A 12500-nucleotide genomic window follows, 5' to 3' on the forward strand; every position below is an offset into this window, starting at 1 on the left:
GAGAGAGAGAGAGAGAGAGAGAGAGAGAGAGAGAGAGAGAGAGAGAGAGAGAGAGACATACAAACTGTGAAAACCCATGGAATGAGCCGGAATAGGAAAACCAGTGGAGGCGGCTCATCCATAACGGCGACCCCATACAGAAATGGGAGAAAGCTGAGAAGAAGATAGATAGATGGAAAGATAGTGACCGAGTCATCTTCCATTGCCATACCTCACGAAGAAGATACGTCGTCGTGAGATTTCGAAACCCCTTGCCACACATTTCGAAAACCCCCTGCCATGCATTTCGAAAACTTCCCGTCACACATTTAGAAAACCCCTTGCCATGCATTTCGGAAACCTCCCTCCACGCGTGTCGGTCGACCTGTCCACGAATTCCCCCTTTCTGTGCCTCCGAGGGGAACGTATGCCAGAAGTAGAGGCGATTTGGAAGAGGGGAGTGGGGGGGGGGGAAGAGGGGTGAGGGGGAGGGTTCTTATTTTTGTCTTTATTTCTCCCTCGCTTCTTTGGCTTTCTTTTTCTCTCCAACCCTCTCTCCTTTTCTCCCTCTCCCCGTCTCTTCCGTCCCCCTCCCTCTCCCTGTCTCTTCCTTCCCCCTTCCCTCTCCCTCTCCCTGTCTCTTCCCTCCCCCTCTCCCTCTCCCTCTCCTCTTCCTTCTTTCCCCCCACTCTCCCTCTCCCTTCCCGTTCCCCTTCTCTTCCTCCCCCTCTCCCTCTCCCCCGTCTCTCCCTTCCCTCTCCTTCTCCCTTCTCCCCCTCTCCCTTCCTTTCTCCCACTCCCCGTCTCCTTCCCTTTCTCCCACTCCCCGTCTCCCTCTCCCTTTCTCCCACTCCCCGTCTCCTTCTCCTTTCTCCCTCTCCCTTTCTCCCACTCCCTGTCTCCTTCTCCCTTTCTCCATTCCCCGTCTCCCTCTCCCTTTCCGTCTCTTCCTCCCCCCCACCCCTCCGTTTCTCCCTCTCCTTTCTCCTTCTCTTCCTCTCCCCTCTCCCTCTCCTCTCCCCGTCTCTCCCTACCCCCTCTCCCTCTCCCCTGTCTCTTCCCCCCCCCTGTCCCTCTCTCTTTAATGGGTACGATTATGGTTGCGTTGTAGAGGGTACGATTTCTACGGTTTTATTATTATTTTTTTCTTCCTTCCTTCCTTCCTTCCTTCTCAGCGTATGTTCTTTTCCTTGCTGGTTTATGGAGTGTTTTTTTTTAGGTACGATTCGTGTTTTTTTTTTTAATCTTTCTTTTCTTCTTGCTTGTTTTTATTTTATTTATTTATTCTTTTATTCCCGACTTTTTACCCCTAAGTGCAGCTTTGTTTCGTCTTGAAAAACAAACAAACAAAAAAAAAAGTTTCCTTAAACCTTAAATATCTTGCGTGCTTTACGCCCCCCTCTATTCTTCCCCAATTCATTCAGACGCCCCCCCCCCCCATCCTCCTTCCTCTCCTTCCTGGCTTCTGTCTATCCGTCTCCCAGGAGCTGACTCTATCCCTGACATTGTCTATCCTTCTCACTTTTCCCTCTCTCCTCTATCCCTTTTGTTTGCCTTGGTAGAAGTACTTCCCCGTTATTCTCTGTTCATTTTCTCTTATTTCGCTGCTTTCTCTTCCATTCTTTGTTTTTCTTTCGGGTCATTTCTGTCTTGTTCCTGTTGTTGTCTTTCGTCGTCTGATTGTCCCTCCATCATCTCTCTTTCTCTTTCTGTCTGTCTGTCTGTCTCTGTCTCTCTCTCTCTCTCTCTCTCTCTCTCTGTTTCTATTTCTCTCTTTCTCTCTCTCTCTCTCTCTCTCTCTCTCTCTCTCTCTCTTTCCCATCCCATCTCTGCCCCTCCCTTTCCATATCGCTTCCCTCCCTATTCTCTCCCTCAGTCTCCCACCTTACTTCTTCCTTTTCTCGTCTCCCTCCCCATTTATTTCCATTTCTCTCCCCCTCTTCATCCTTTCCCTCCCTCCCTCCCCCATTTTTCCTCTTCACCCCCCTTCTCTACCTTTTGCCTCTCACGTCACTCTCCCTCCCCATCTCCTTACCCCGTCTCCCTCCCTTTCCGCAGTGACCCCTCTCCCTCCCGCCCCCCCTTTTTCATCCCCACCGCCTCCCCATCTCCTGTCCCGTTCCCTCCCATCCTATCCCTCCCCATCCCCCTCCCCTTATCACTGTCCCTACCCCCCCTTTTCCCCTCCCCCTATCCATTCCCCTTATCCCCGTCCCCATTCCCACCCCCTTATCCCCGTACCTATTTCCCTTGCCCTTATCCCCGTACCTATTTCCTTGCCCTTATCCCTGTCCCCTTTTCCTCCCCTCCCCATCCCCTTCCCCTCACCCCCATCCCCTACCACTTCCCCCCTTCTCCCCTCCCCCCCTTATCCCCATCCTTTTCTCTCTCTATCTTTTCCCTTCCCTTTTCCCTCCTCATCCTCCCCCCCTTCCCCTTCCCCCCCCTCACCCCCGTCCCCTACCACATCCCCCTTCCCCTTTCCCTTCCCCCCCCTATCCCTTCACCCCCTTTACCCCCACCCCCACCCCCCTATCTCTTCACCCCCCTTCCCCTCTCCCTTATCTCTGATTCTCATCTACGATCTTCTGGCTTCTCGTTCTTCTCTCTCTTTCTCCGCTTGTCATCACTTGTCTTGACCTTCCGTGAGCCCTTGTCTTGGCTATCGATCGCGGTGGCTGTGGCCCTTGTCTTGGTGTGGGCTTTTTTCCTTGATTTTTTTTGGTTTGTTTTGGTGGTTTTGGTTTTGTGTGTGTGTTTTTTTTTTTTTGGGGGGGGGGGGAGGAGGTGGAGGTGGAGCGGGGGGTTGTTGTTTTCGGTGAGCGGTGTGGATTTGTTGTTTTGTTTTTCTTTGTTTTATTCTTTCTTTTATTCTTTCTCTGTCTCGTTTTCTCTTTCGCTTTCGTTTTCGTTTTCGCTTTCTCTCTCTCTCTCTCTCTCTCTCTCTCTCTCTCTCTCTCTCTCTCTCTCTCTCTCTCTCTCTCTCTCTCGCTCTTTCTCTCTCTCTCTCTCTCTCTCTCTTTCTCTTTCTTTCTCTCTCTTTCTTTTGTAAGGAAAAATATATTAGTCTTTTATTTCTTGGGGAAAAGGGGGGAGTCGGTAAGCTTTGACCTTGCAAGAAGTGTGTGTGTGTGTGTGTATGTGTGTGTCTGTATCTGTATGTCTGTGTCTGTCTGTGTAGATAGAAAGATAGATTGGTATATAGATAGACAGACAGGGGGGTAGATAGACAGACAGACAGACAGGGAGATAGATAGACAGACAGACAGGGAGAGAGATAGACAGACAGGCAGGGAGATAGATAGACAGAAAGACAGGGAGATAGACAGACAGACAGAGAGAGAGATAGACAGACAGACAGGGAGATAGACAGACAGACAGACAGGGAGATATATAGACAAAAAGACAGGGAGAGAGATAGACAGACAGACAGGGAGATAGACAGACAGACAGGGAGATAGACAGACAGACAGACAGGGAGATAGACAGACAGACAGACAGGGAGATAGACAGACAGACAGACAGGGAGATAGACAGACAGACGGGAAGGTAAGACCCGAACGCGACCATTTGACTGCGTTTCAGACAGACCCTTCGCGTTCCAGGCCACCTTTGTCTGCGCTTCAGGTCGGTCTGTTGTCTGTGATCCCTGCCTTTCTGCGAGACGTTTTGCTGACCCCGTGACCCCAGCGCTGATCCTGACCTCGGTTTTGGCTTTTTATTTACTCTTAACCGTCTTGTCTCTCATCAGCGTTCCTTTATATAGCAACTCCCCTAAGCCTACATGACCTATGATCCCCGTATATGACCCCAGCCTTAATCCCCTTTGTCTTTGACCCCGTCCGTGACCCCAGCCGCGACCCCCCCCCTAGGCCCCCCAGCGTCTGGTGGCGGGGGGATCCAGCGGTGTCAAGAGATTAAAGAGTGGTCAATATTTAGCCCCGCTCGGACCACATGCAACGTTCCCGGGGGGGGTGGGGGGGGCTCCTGGGGTGGGGGACAACGTTTTTTACCCTCCGTCTCTGACCGGAGCTTTTACCACCCCCACCCCCCCCCTTGTCTTTCTCCCTTTCCCCCCCTCTCTCTCTCTTTCTCTCTCTCGACGTCTCCTTCCAAGAAGTTCCTCCCTCCTCGGCCGGCGCATCCGTCCGGTTGTGGGTCCGCGAAGCCGCGTCGTTGGCCCGCGCCCGCCTTCCGTGCCTGGGCGACATGAGCGGGCGAGGCGGCGTCGCGTGTCGGCCCGGAAGGAAACAGGGCGGAGTTTTTTTTTCCCCCGGTGATGTATGATAGCATGTGGTGGCCCGTGAATTATCTTCCGCCGGGGGATCTCTCTCTCTCTCTCTCTCTGCGGGCCTACGCGGGCTAGGCCTACGGGCGCGATTCACGAAGAGCTGGGGAGCCGCCCGCTCGTACGTAGTAGACGGGCCGAGGGCGACGCATGCGCCCTGCGGGAGGCGAGGGCAAGGTGAGCGAAAGGCATTGATAAAAGCGCGCGAGCGAGGTTGCAGCGTGTGCGTGGTCGTCTCTCTCAGATGGTTCGCTCCAGGACTGGCCCCAGGTGGGTGTGTGGTGCAGCGGGGCCACGCCACGGCCGCCCTCCGCCTGGGCCTCCGCCAGGGCCTCCGCCGGGTGCCCTCGCCGCGTCCTCCCGTCCTGCGACCGCCGTGCACGTCCTGTTTCTGGCAGGGACACGTGCACGGCCTGCGACCCGTCGTGACGTGCCGGGGATTTAGTGAAAATTCGCGTGTCCTGCGAAGGGAGGACTCGCGCCGCATCTCCTGTGATACGTGCTGTGCTTCGTGATGATCCTGATGTGCCGGAAGTGAAGTTTCGAGCATCGTCGTGCGGCACTTAGTGATGTGCCTGGCAAGGAGTCGCTCTTGCTTGTGATGTGAAGTGGAAGTGGTGACTTGCCCTGGTTTATGAGAAGGAAATGGGTGATCACGTGCCAGGGCGTTCAGATAATCGCGTGTTATGGACATTACCATAATTTTCGTCCGAATCGCAAAGTGCCGCGTAAGTTTCGAGAAAATTGCCCCAGCGAGGAGGCCGCCCAGCGCATCGTGACTCGGCCTCAGAGGGGCTCGTGATCAGGGCGGCCTCGGGCTAATGTGCACGAGACGGAAGCCACAGGAACATCTCCGCCGTAGAAGCCCACAGACACGCGGGCGGGGATGACGTGTCCCGGCCTGCAGTGCTGCTCTGGGAGAGTTTTTGTCCTAAGATTTTTTATTTGTTTATCTTTTTATAGTGCCATTCTTGGTCCTTTTAAAAGATGAGTACTATATATGTTCAATGCCATTAGTGCCATTCTTAGTCCTTTTAAAAGGCGGGCACTCTGTATGTTGAATTACACATGTTACGCAGGGAATGCTTTATGTGTATGTTTGGCCTTGAAATAAGATGCAATATAATACGCAGGAATGATTAAAGAGTATATTTACTTTTGAAATAATCTGCACATGATACGAAAAGAATGCTTAAAAAATGCATATATAATTTTGAAAGAAGTTACATATGATACGCAGGAATGCTTGAAAATGCATATTTAGTTTCGAAATCAGTAGAGTTTCGATGTAACAATGCCGTCCGTGATGCCCCTGCTTCTTAATTGGATTAATGTGTTTAATGGAGCTGATATATAAAAGCTCGGTCGCCAGAACTGACCTGAGTAACATGTGATCGTGTGGGGCCCAGTGCGGCGTCGGATTAAGAGTGCCACCTGCCTGGCACTGCTTGGTGGTCGGTGCATTGGCTCGTTGTGCATGACCAGCTGATCACTGCTGGGTTTTAACGTGCTCATTAACGCTGGCGAATGAGCAGGACGGTAATGAATTGAGTTGGGTAATTAAGTTGGTGGTCGAGGAGGGGTTCATCTGATGAATTGGAGGGTTATTACGAATGTTGTTGATGGGGTTGTTATTTCGTGTATGCTGGCGGGGGATTCAGGTCGGAGGAAGTGTGCAGGAATGATTTTTTTTTCTGACTGGATGATGTGTTGTTGTTTGTGGGTTAGAAGGCAGCTAGATGTGTGGGGGACATGTTATGGTGGGAGCAGTGTCTATATATAGGTGCTTGTGTATGTGATTTTGCATAGGTGTGTGTGTGTGTGTGTGTGTGTGTGTGTGTGTGTGTGTGTTTATATGTGTGTGTGTGTGTGTGTGTGTTCACGATTTTTTTTTTTTAGTATGTATTCACATTCGTATACATTTAGATAAAATATATTTGAATATGTGCATGTGCCTCTGCCCCTCTGTTGATCTAGATATATCCGTTGTCGTTCGTGTAAGTGGTCGTCCGTGCAAGTGGTCGTCCGTGCATACACAATTGCAAGCGGCCGAACGACGAGCGCGGCGGACTCGTGGCAGACTGGCGGGCGTGCCGGGGGCGACTGAGGCCCGGCCAGGCAGGACCCGTCATGTAGGCGGCGCGAAATAGGTGCAAACGAGCGCGCGAAAAGGCCGCCAAAAACACTAGATTGATAACGCCATGAAAATAGGCTCCCACCCCTGCCCTTAGTAGCGAGGCCCGCTTTAGTAATGGTACTTTCCATATACTATTTATAACACTATCTAATAACTAGCTTCTCCCCCCCGAACACTCCCCCTGGCCCGCTTTTCCCGCCCCCAAGGGACCCCCGCTATCTGCCGCTTCCCCTCCTCGATCGCTAACGACGCCCCTCGACACGAAGCGAGGGTGGCGAGGAGGGAGATAAGAGCGGCGATAAGGAGGGTGGGAGGGGCGGGCGACCCGTCACTTACCAGTCCGTCGGTTGGCGTCGCACGGAACGCTCTCCCCCTTCCGCTACGGTTCGTCTGTCGGGGACACTCCGCTCCCGTCGGTGGTTCTCGTGCGAGGTTCTGGGGTTCTCGTGCGAGGTTCTGGGGTTCTCGTGCGAGGTTCTGGGGTTCTCGTGCGAGGTTCTGGGGTTCTCGTGCGAGGTTCTGGGGTTCTCGTGCGAGGTTCTGTCCCGGCGGAAGGATAAAAATAAGAGTGCCTGCTCTGCCACGCGGCGCACGTCCCTGGCACAGTGCCGTTCCAGAACTGGCAGCGTGGAACCCCTTCCAGTGCCTCCGTGCCCGTGGCTGTCAGCTCGATGCCAGTGCCATGCGTGAAATGCTGCTGCCACGCGCGGACACAGGACTGAAAACGAAGTGCACGGTGAAGTTCCTTGCAATGAAAGTAGAAAACTTTATAAAAAAAAAAAAAAAAACGTTTATATAGAAACGTTTATATATAAAAAGGATTGTCGGTATATCACGCGGAGGCTGGAAAAAAATCGTGTTAAAAATGACAGTGCCAATCAGAACATAGCCGCTGGATAAATCATTTGAAATGGCTGCCAATCATTACACGGAAAATTGGATAAAATCATCCGAAATGGCTGCCAATCATCAAACGGAGAATGGATACAAAAAAATCCACATAAAATGGCTGCCGATGCATCACACGAAGGCTGAATATTCATGTGGCTGTCACTGATGTATCACCTTGAAAAAATGTTTATTGGTGGTTTGATGTGATTATAACCAAGGCGTGGGATTGGTTATTGGCCAGGTGATTGGGTGTATTTGAGAGATTGGATTGGGTGAAGAGTAATGCTGTGGTGTTTTTTTTTTCGTATGGATAGCAATGTTATGAGTAGATGTTTAATGTGATGTTTTTTTTTGTTTGTTTTTATTGTTATTTTTAATTAGCGTATTTTCGAGGGGGATTTCTTGTCTTAGAGGGGAAGGCGAGGGTTATTTTTAGCCTTTGTGTAACTTCCTTGAATCTTATATAGCCGTGCTTTATTTGCTTCTCTCTCTCTCTCTCTCTCTCTCTCTCTCTCTCTCTCTCTCTCTCTCTCTCTCTCTCTCTCTCTTTCTTTCTCTTTCTCTCTCTCTCTCTCTCTCTCTCTCTTTCTCTCTCTCTCTCTTTCTCTCTCTCTCTCTCTTTCTCTCTCTCTCCCCTCCTCTCTCTCTACTTTTTTTCTCTCTCTCCTCCTCTCTCTCTCTTCCTCTCTCTTTACACCCCCTACCACCCTCCCCACCCTTTCTATCGGCATTATCCTCCTTCCCCCATCATCATCATCTTCCTTCCTTCCTTCTTCCTCCTCCGATGCAATTGATGCAGGAAATGCCTCACCCGCCCGTCCCCAGCGCACGCCACCTCGAATGCCGTGCAATCCGAGGAATGGCCCTTTGCAATGTTGCATTCGGGAGACGTCGGCTCCGACATCGACGAAGGCGGGTTTGTGCGTGGATCGTGGGCGGGGGGGGGGGGAGAGAGAGAGAGAGAGAGAGAGAGAGAGAGAGAGAGAGAGAGAGAGAGAGAGAGAGAGAGAGAGAGAGAGAGAGAGAGAGAGAGAGAGAGAGAGAGAGAAAGAGTGTGTGTGTGTTAAAGGCGTGTGGGTGTTGGGATGGGCGTGAAGGGGGCGTGGAGGTGTGGGTTCTTGTTGGTGTAAGGAGAGGGGGGGGGGAGTTTTGGTGACTTAGTTTTGGGATTGTGTGTTTTAATTGCTGTATTTATTCGTGAATTTATTAATTACTGTATTCATTCGTGAATTTATGAATTATTGTATTCATTCGTGGATTTGTTGATTATTGTATTTATTCGCGTATTTATTGATAATTTTATTGAATTCATGTATTGTACATCATATCCGTACGATATGTGAGCTTATCAGTACTATATAATATCATTTTATATTATTTGACGCGTATGTGTATGTTATTATAATTTTTTTTTAATCTTTATATATTTTTTATTGTATATATTTATTTTTTATTTATTTACTTATTCTTTGTATCATTAAATCTTTATATATTTTAAAATTTTATTTATTTATTATTTATTTATTTATTTATTTATTTATTTATTTGGATCATTTCTATCTTTCTGTCTGGGAGTGTGGGTCACAGGGAGCGATCGCGTGCGTGGTTATAGCTGTGACTCCATCGATTCCATTTCTTACTTCTTCAAAGGTCAGTAAGTGGCGGGAAATACACGCCAAGGAGTCAAGGGGATTTAAAAAGGTGTGTTGGGGGGGGTGGGGTTGGGGGGTTGGGAGGAGGGGAGGAGGGGGGTTGGGAGGGATCGTGTGTGGCGGAGGGTTTGCACTTTTTTTTTTTTTTTTTTAAGTCTAGTAGTGTGTACCTTTGTTTGTTTGTTTGTCTGTCTCTCTTTCTCCCTTTTTCTTTCTCTTTCTCTTTTTGTCTCTCTGTCTGATTCTCTCTCTCTCTCTGTCTCTTTCTTTCTCTCTCTTTTCTCTCTCTCTCTCTCTCTCTCTCTCTCTCTCTCTCTCTCCCTCCCTCCCTCCCTCCCTCCCTCCCTCCCTCCCTCCCTCCCTCCCTCCCCCCCCCCTTCCCTCTCTCCTTCCCTCTCCCTTTCCTTCCCTCCCTCTCCCTTTCCTTCCCTCCCTCTCCCTTTCCTTCCCTCTCTCTCTCCCTCTCCCTCCCCTTCCCGTCCCCCTCTTTCTCTCTTTCTCTTTCTTGGTTTTGCGTCCATTATTATAAAATACGAAAGTTTTAAGTCTTCTTGAAAAAGGGTTTTGCATGCGTACAGCTGTGGCGTGGCCTGCAGGGTTGCCGAATGCGAAATTGTCCGATTTGCATACAATTATGCACGTGCGATCTCTCTCCCTGGACGGTTGCCGACGTTGCTATTTTTATAAAGGTTTACTCTTCGGATTTTAAAGGCAGTTGATATGCGAAATTCCATTACATTATTGTCCGGTTTGAGAAGATTATCCATAAATTCGAGTCGGTCGGGGCTAATCCGGGGGGGGGGGGGATTGGTCGGGTCGGGTCGGTTTTGTTGGCGAAGAGTCGGGTTCCTTTTTGGATGATTTCCTTTTCCTATCCTGTCTTGTTCTTCTCGCTCTTCTTATTTTCCTCATTCTACCCTTGTCATCTGACCCATCCTACGCTTCCCAAATCCCCATCCTACCCCCACCCTCTCCATCTCCCCATCTAATCCATCCTACCCTCCCCATCTCCCCATCCTATCCCCACCCTCCCCATCTCCCCATCTCACCCTCCTCACCCTCTATCTCTCCCCATCCTACCCCTCACACTCCCCATATCCCCATCCTATCCCACCCTCCCCATCTGTCCCATCCTACCCCTCCCCACCATCCTCCTCACCTTCCCCATCCTACCCTACCTATCTTCCCATCCTACCCTTCCCCACTCCCACACCTTCAAAGCGACATTCCCACCCTCGCGCTACGAACCCAAAAAATGGTAATGGTAATGTGAAATGAGCCAAGGAATCGCTGACCGCCGTACATCCCGCACGCGACTTTTGTTCCAAGCTGATAATGAGAAGGCAGGAACAACAGCCAATCACGTGGCGTTCCTTTGGGGCTTTCGCTGCGCCCGGGGAAGGTGGTGACAATTTTTTTTTTTTCTTTGGGGGGGGAGGGGGGAGGGGGGGGTCGATATTTTGGTTGTGGTGGATTTTTTTCTGGTGTTTTGGGGTCTCTTATTTTGGTGGTGATCGAATTTTTGGTCTTTTTGGGGTCTTCTTTTAGCGGTGACCGATTTTTTTTTATCTCTCTCTCTCTCTCTCTCTTTGTCTTTTTGGGTCTCTTTGACCGATTTCTCTTATTTTCTTTCGTGTCTTTCCGTTCTCGTAGGTTGGCGAAATTTTGTTTCTTGTTCCTATTGTCTCTTCGCGATCGCTTTTTGGCGCCATTTTCTCTCGTGTTTTTTGTTTCTTCGTTCTCGTATTTTGGCGTCTTCTCTCGATTCCTTGTGTCTTAGCTATCGATTTTTTTGCCGCCAATTTTCTCGTCCTTTCGTGTTCCAACGCTCGTTCTTTGGCGCCAATTTTTCTCGTGCCTTTGTCTCAGCGATCATCTTTTTGGCGCCAATTTCTCACGTCCCTGTTTTAACGGTCATTTTTGGCGCCATTTTTTCTCATCCCTTTATCCCAGCGATCGTTTTTGGCGCCAATATCTCTCGTCCCTGTTTTAGCGATCATTTTTGGCGCCAATTTTTCTCTTCCCTCTGTCTCAGCGATCTTTTTTTTTTTTTTTTTTTTGCGCCAATATTTCTCGTCCCTTTATCTGGTCTTGATCATCTGAGCGCCATTATTGTTTATGGTTCTCTTATGCCTCTTCAAGCTCGTTCTTTTGGCGCCAACAGCTCTCTCTCTTCCTATTATTTCTTTGTCTTTTGTTTCTTTGGCGTCTCATTGTCTCTTTCGCGTAGGTTCTTAGTCGTCAATTTCTCTCATTCTTTTTTTTCTTCCTCTTCTTGGTTCTTCTTTGGCACCAAGCTCTTTCGTTCTCTCCTTATCCTTGTTTATCTATCCACATATTTAGCGTTCCTTCCTCTGTTTTTTTTTTTAGCTATTCACAAGATTAGCGTTCCTTCCTGTTTTTAATTTTTATCTATACACAAATTTATCGTTCCTTCCTCTGTGTCCATTTGTTATCTGTACACAAATTTATCGTTCCTTCCTCTGTGTCTAACTTTTATCTATCCACAAATTTATCGCTCCTTCCTCTGTGTCCAATTTTTATCTATCCACAAATTTATCGTTCCTTCCTGTTTTTAATTTTTATCTATCCACAAATCTATCGTTCCTTCCTCTGTGTCTAACTTCTATCTATCCACAAATTTATCGCTCCTTCCTCTGTGTCTAAATTCTATCTATCCACAAATTTAGCGTTCCTTTCTCTGCGTCCAATTTTTATTTCTCTGTTTCCTAACTCCGCCACGACTCAAGAAACTTATAACTGTCATGTCTTTTATTTCTTTTTTTTTCTTATGACTCAAGAAGCCCTCCTATAGCTGTCATGCTGTCATGTCACTGTTGGAGTAATGTTCTTTGATGATGTCATCGTGATCGGAGCGATAAGAGGGTAATTACGAAATGACCTGTTTGCGAGGGGAAATGGGGGGAGGGGAGTGGGTGGGGAGGAGAGAGGGGGGAGGGGATAGTGTGAGGGGAGGGGAGTGGGGAGGGAGGGGGAGGGGGAGGTGAGGGGAGAGGAGTGGGAGAAGGGAAGGTGTGAGGGGAGGGGAGTGGGGGAGAGCGGGAACGGGGGAAGTGTGAGGGGAGGGGAGGGGGAAGGCGGGAGTGTGAGGGGGAAAGGGGAGGCGGAGAGGGGATAGTGTGAGGGGAGGGGGGGAGAGAGGGGGAGGGAATAGTGTGAGGGGAGTGGGGAGGGGAGGGGATAGTGTGAGGGGAAAGGGGAGGGAGAGAGGGAGAGGGGATAGTGTGAGGGGAGGGAGGGGAGGGGGAGTGGGGATAGTGTGAGGGGAGGGGAGTGGGAGAGAGAGGGGAGAGGGGAAGGGTGTGGAGGAGGGAGGGAGGAGAAGGGGAAAGTGAGGGGAGGGGAGTGGGGGAGAGGGGGAAGGGGAAAGTGTGAAGGGGGAAAAAGTGGAAGGTGAGAGTGTAGGGGAGGGGAGGGGAGGGGAAAGGGGAAAGTGTGAGGGGACGAGTGTTTGTTCGAGATCAGACGATAGCAATGGGGGCAAGTTAGGTATATTCGTGTGTTGTTGGGGTGGGGTGGGGGGGGGGGTCTT

The 12500-nt window shown here is 49.8% G+C and overlaps 1 protein-coding gene across 1 annotated transcript in view; it reads right to left on the reverse strand.

Moving 5' to 3' along the window:
• Positions 1 to 8199, reverse strand: part of LOC113807392 (uncharacterized) — a 26819-nt gene extending 18620 nt beyond the window's left edge. The window contains exons 1-2 of the mRNA XM_070144664.1: positions 8107 to 8199; positions 6741 to 7067 (exon numbers count right to left, since the gene is read on the reverse strand). Of these exons, the coding sequence (XP_070000765.1) occupies positions 6741 to 7067; positions 8107 to 8199 (420 nt within the window). The remainder of the gene's footprint in view (positions 1 to 6740; positions 7068 to 8106) is intronic.
• Positions 8200 to 12500: the final 4301 nt, after the last annotated feature.

Source organism: Penaeus vannamei, chromosome 32 (assembly GCF_042767895.1).
Source record: "Penaeus vannamei isolate JL-2024 chromosome 32, ASM4276789v1, whole genome shotgun sequence".
Lineage (NCBI taxonomy): Eukaryota > Metazoa > Arthropoda > Malacostraca > Decapoda > Penaeidae > Penaeus > Penaeus vannamei.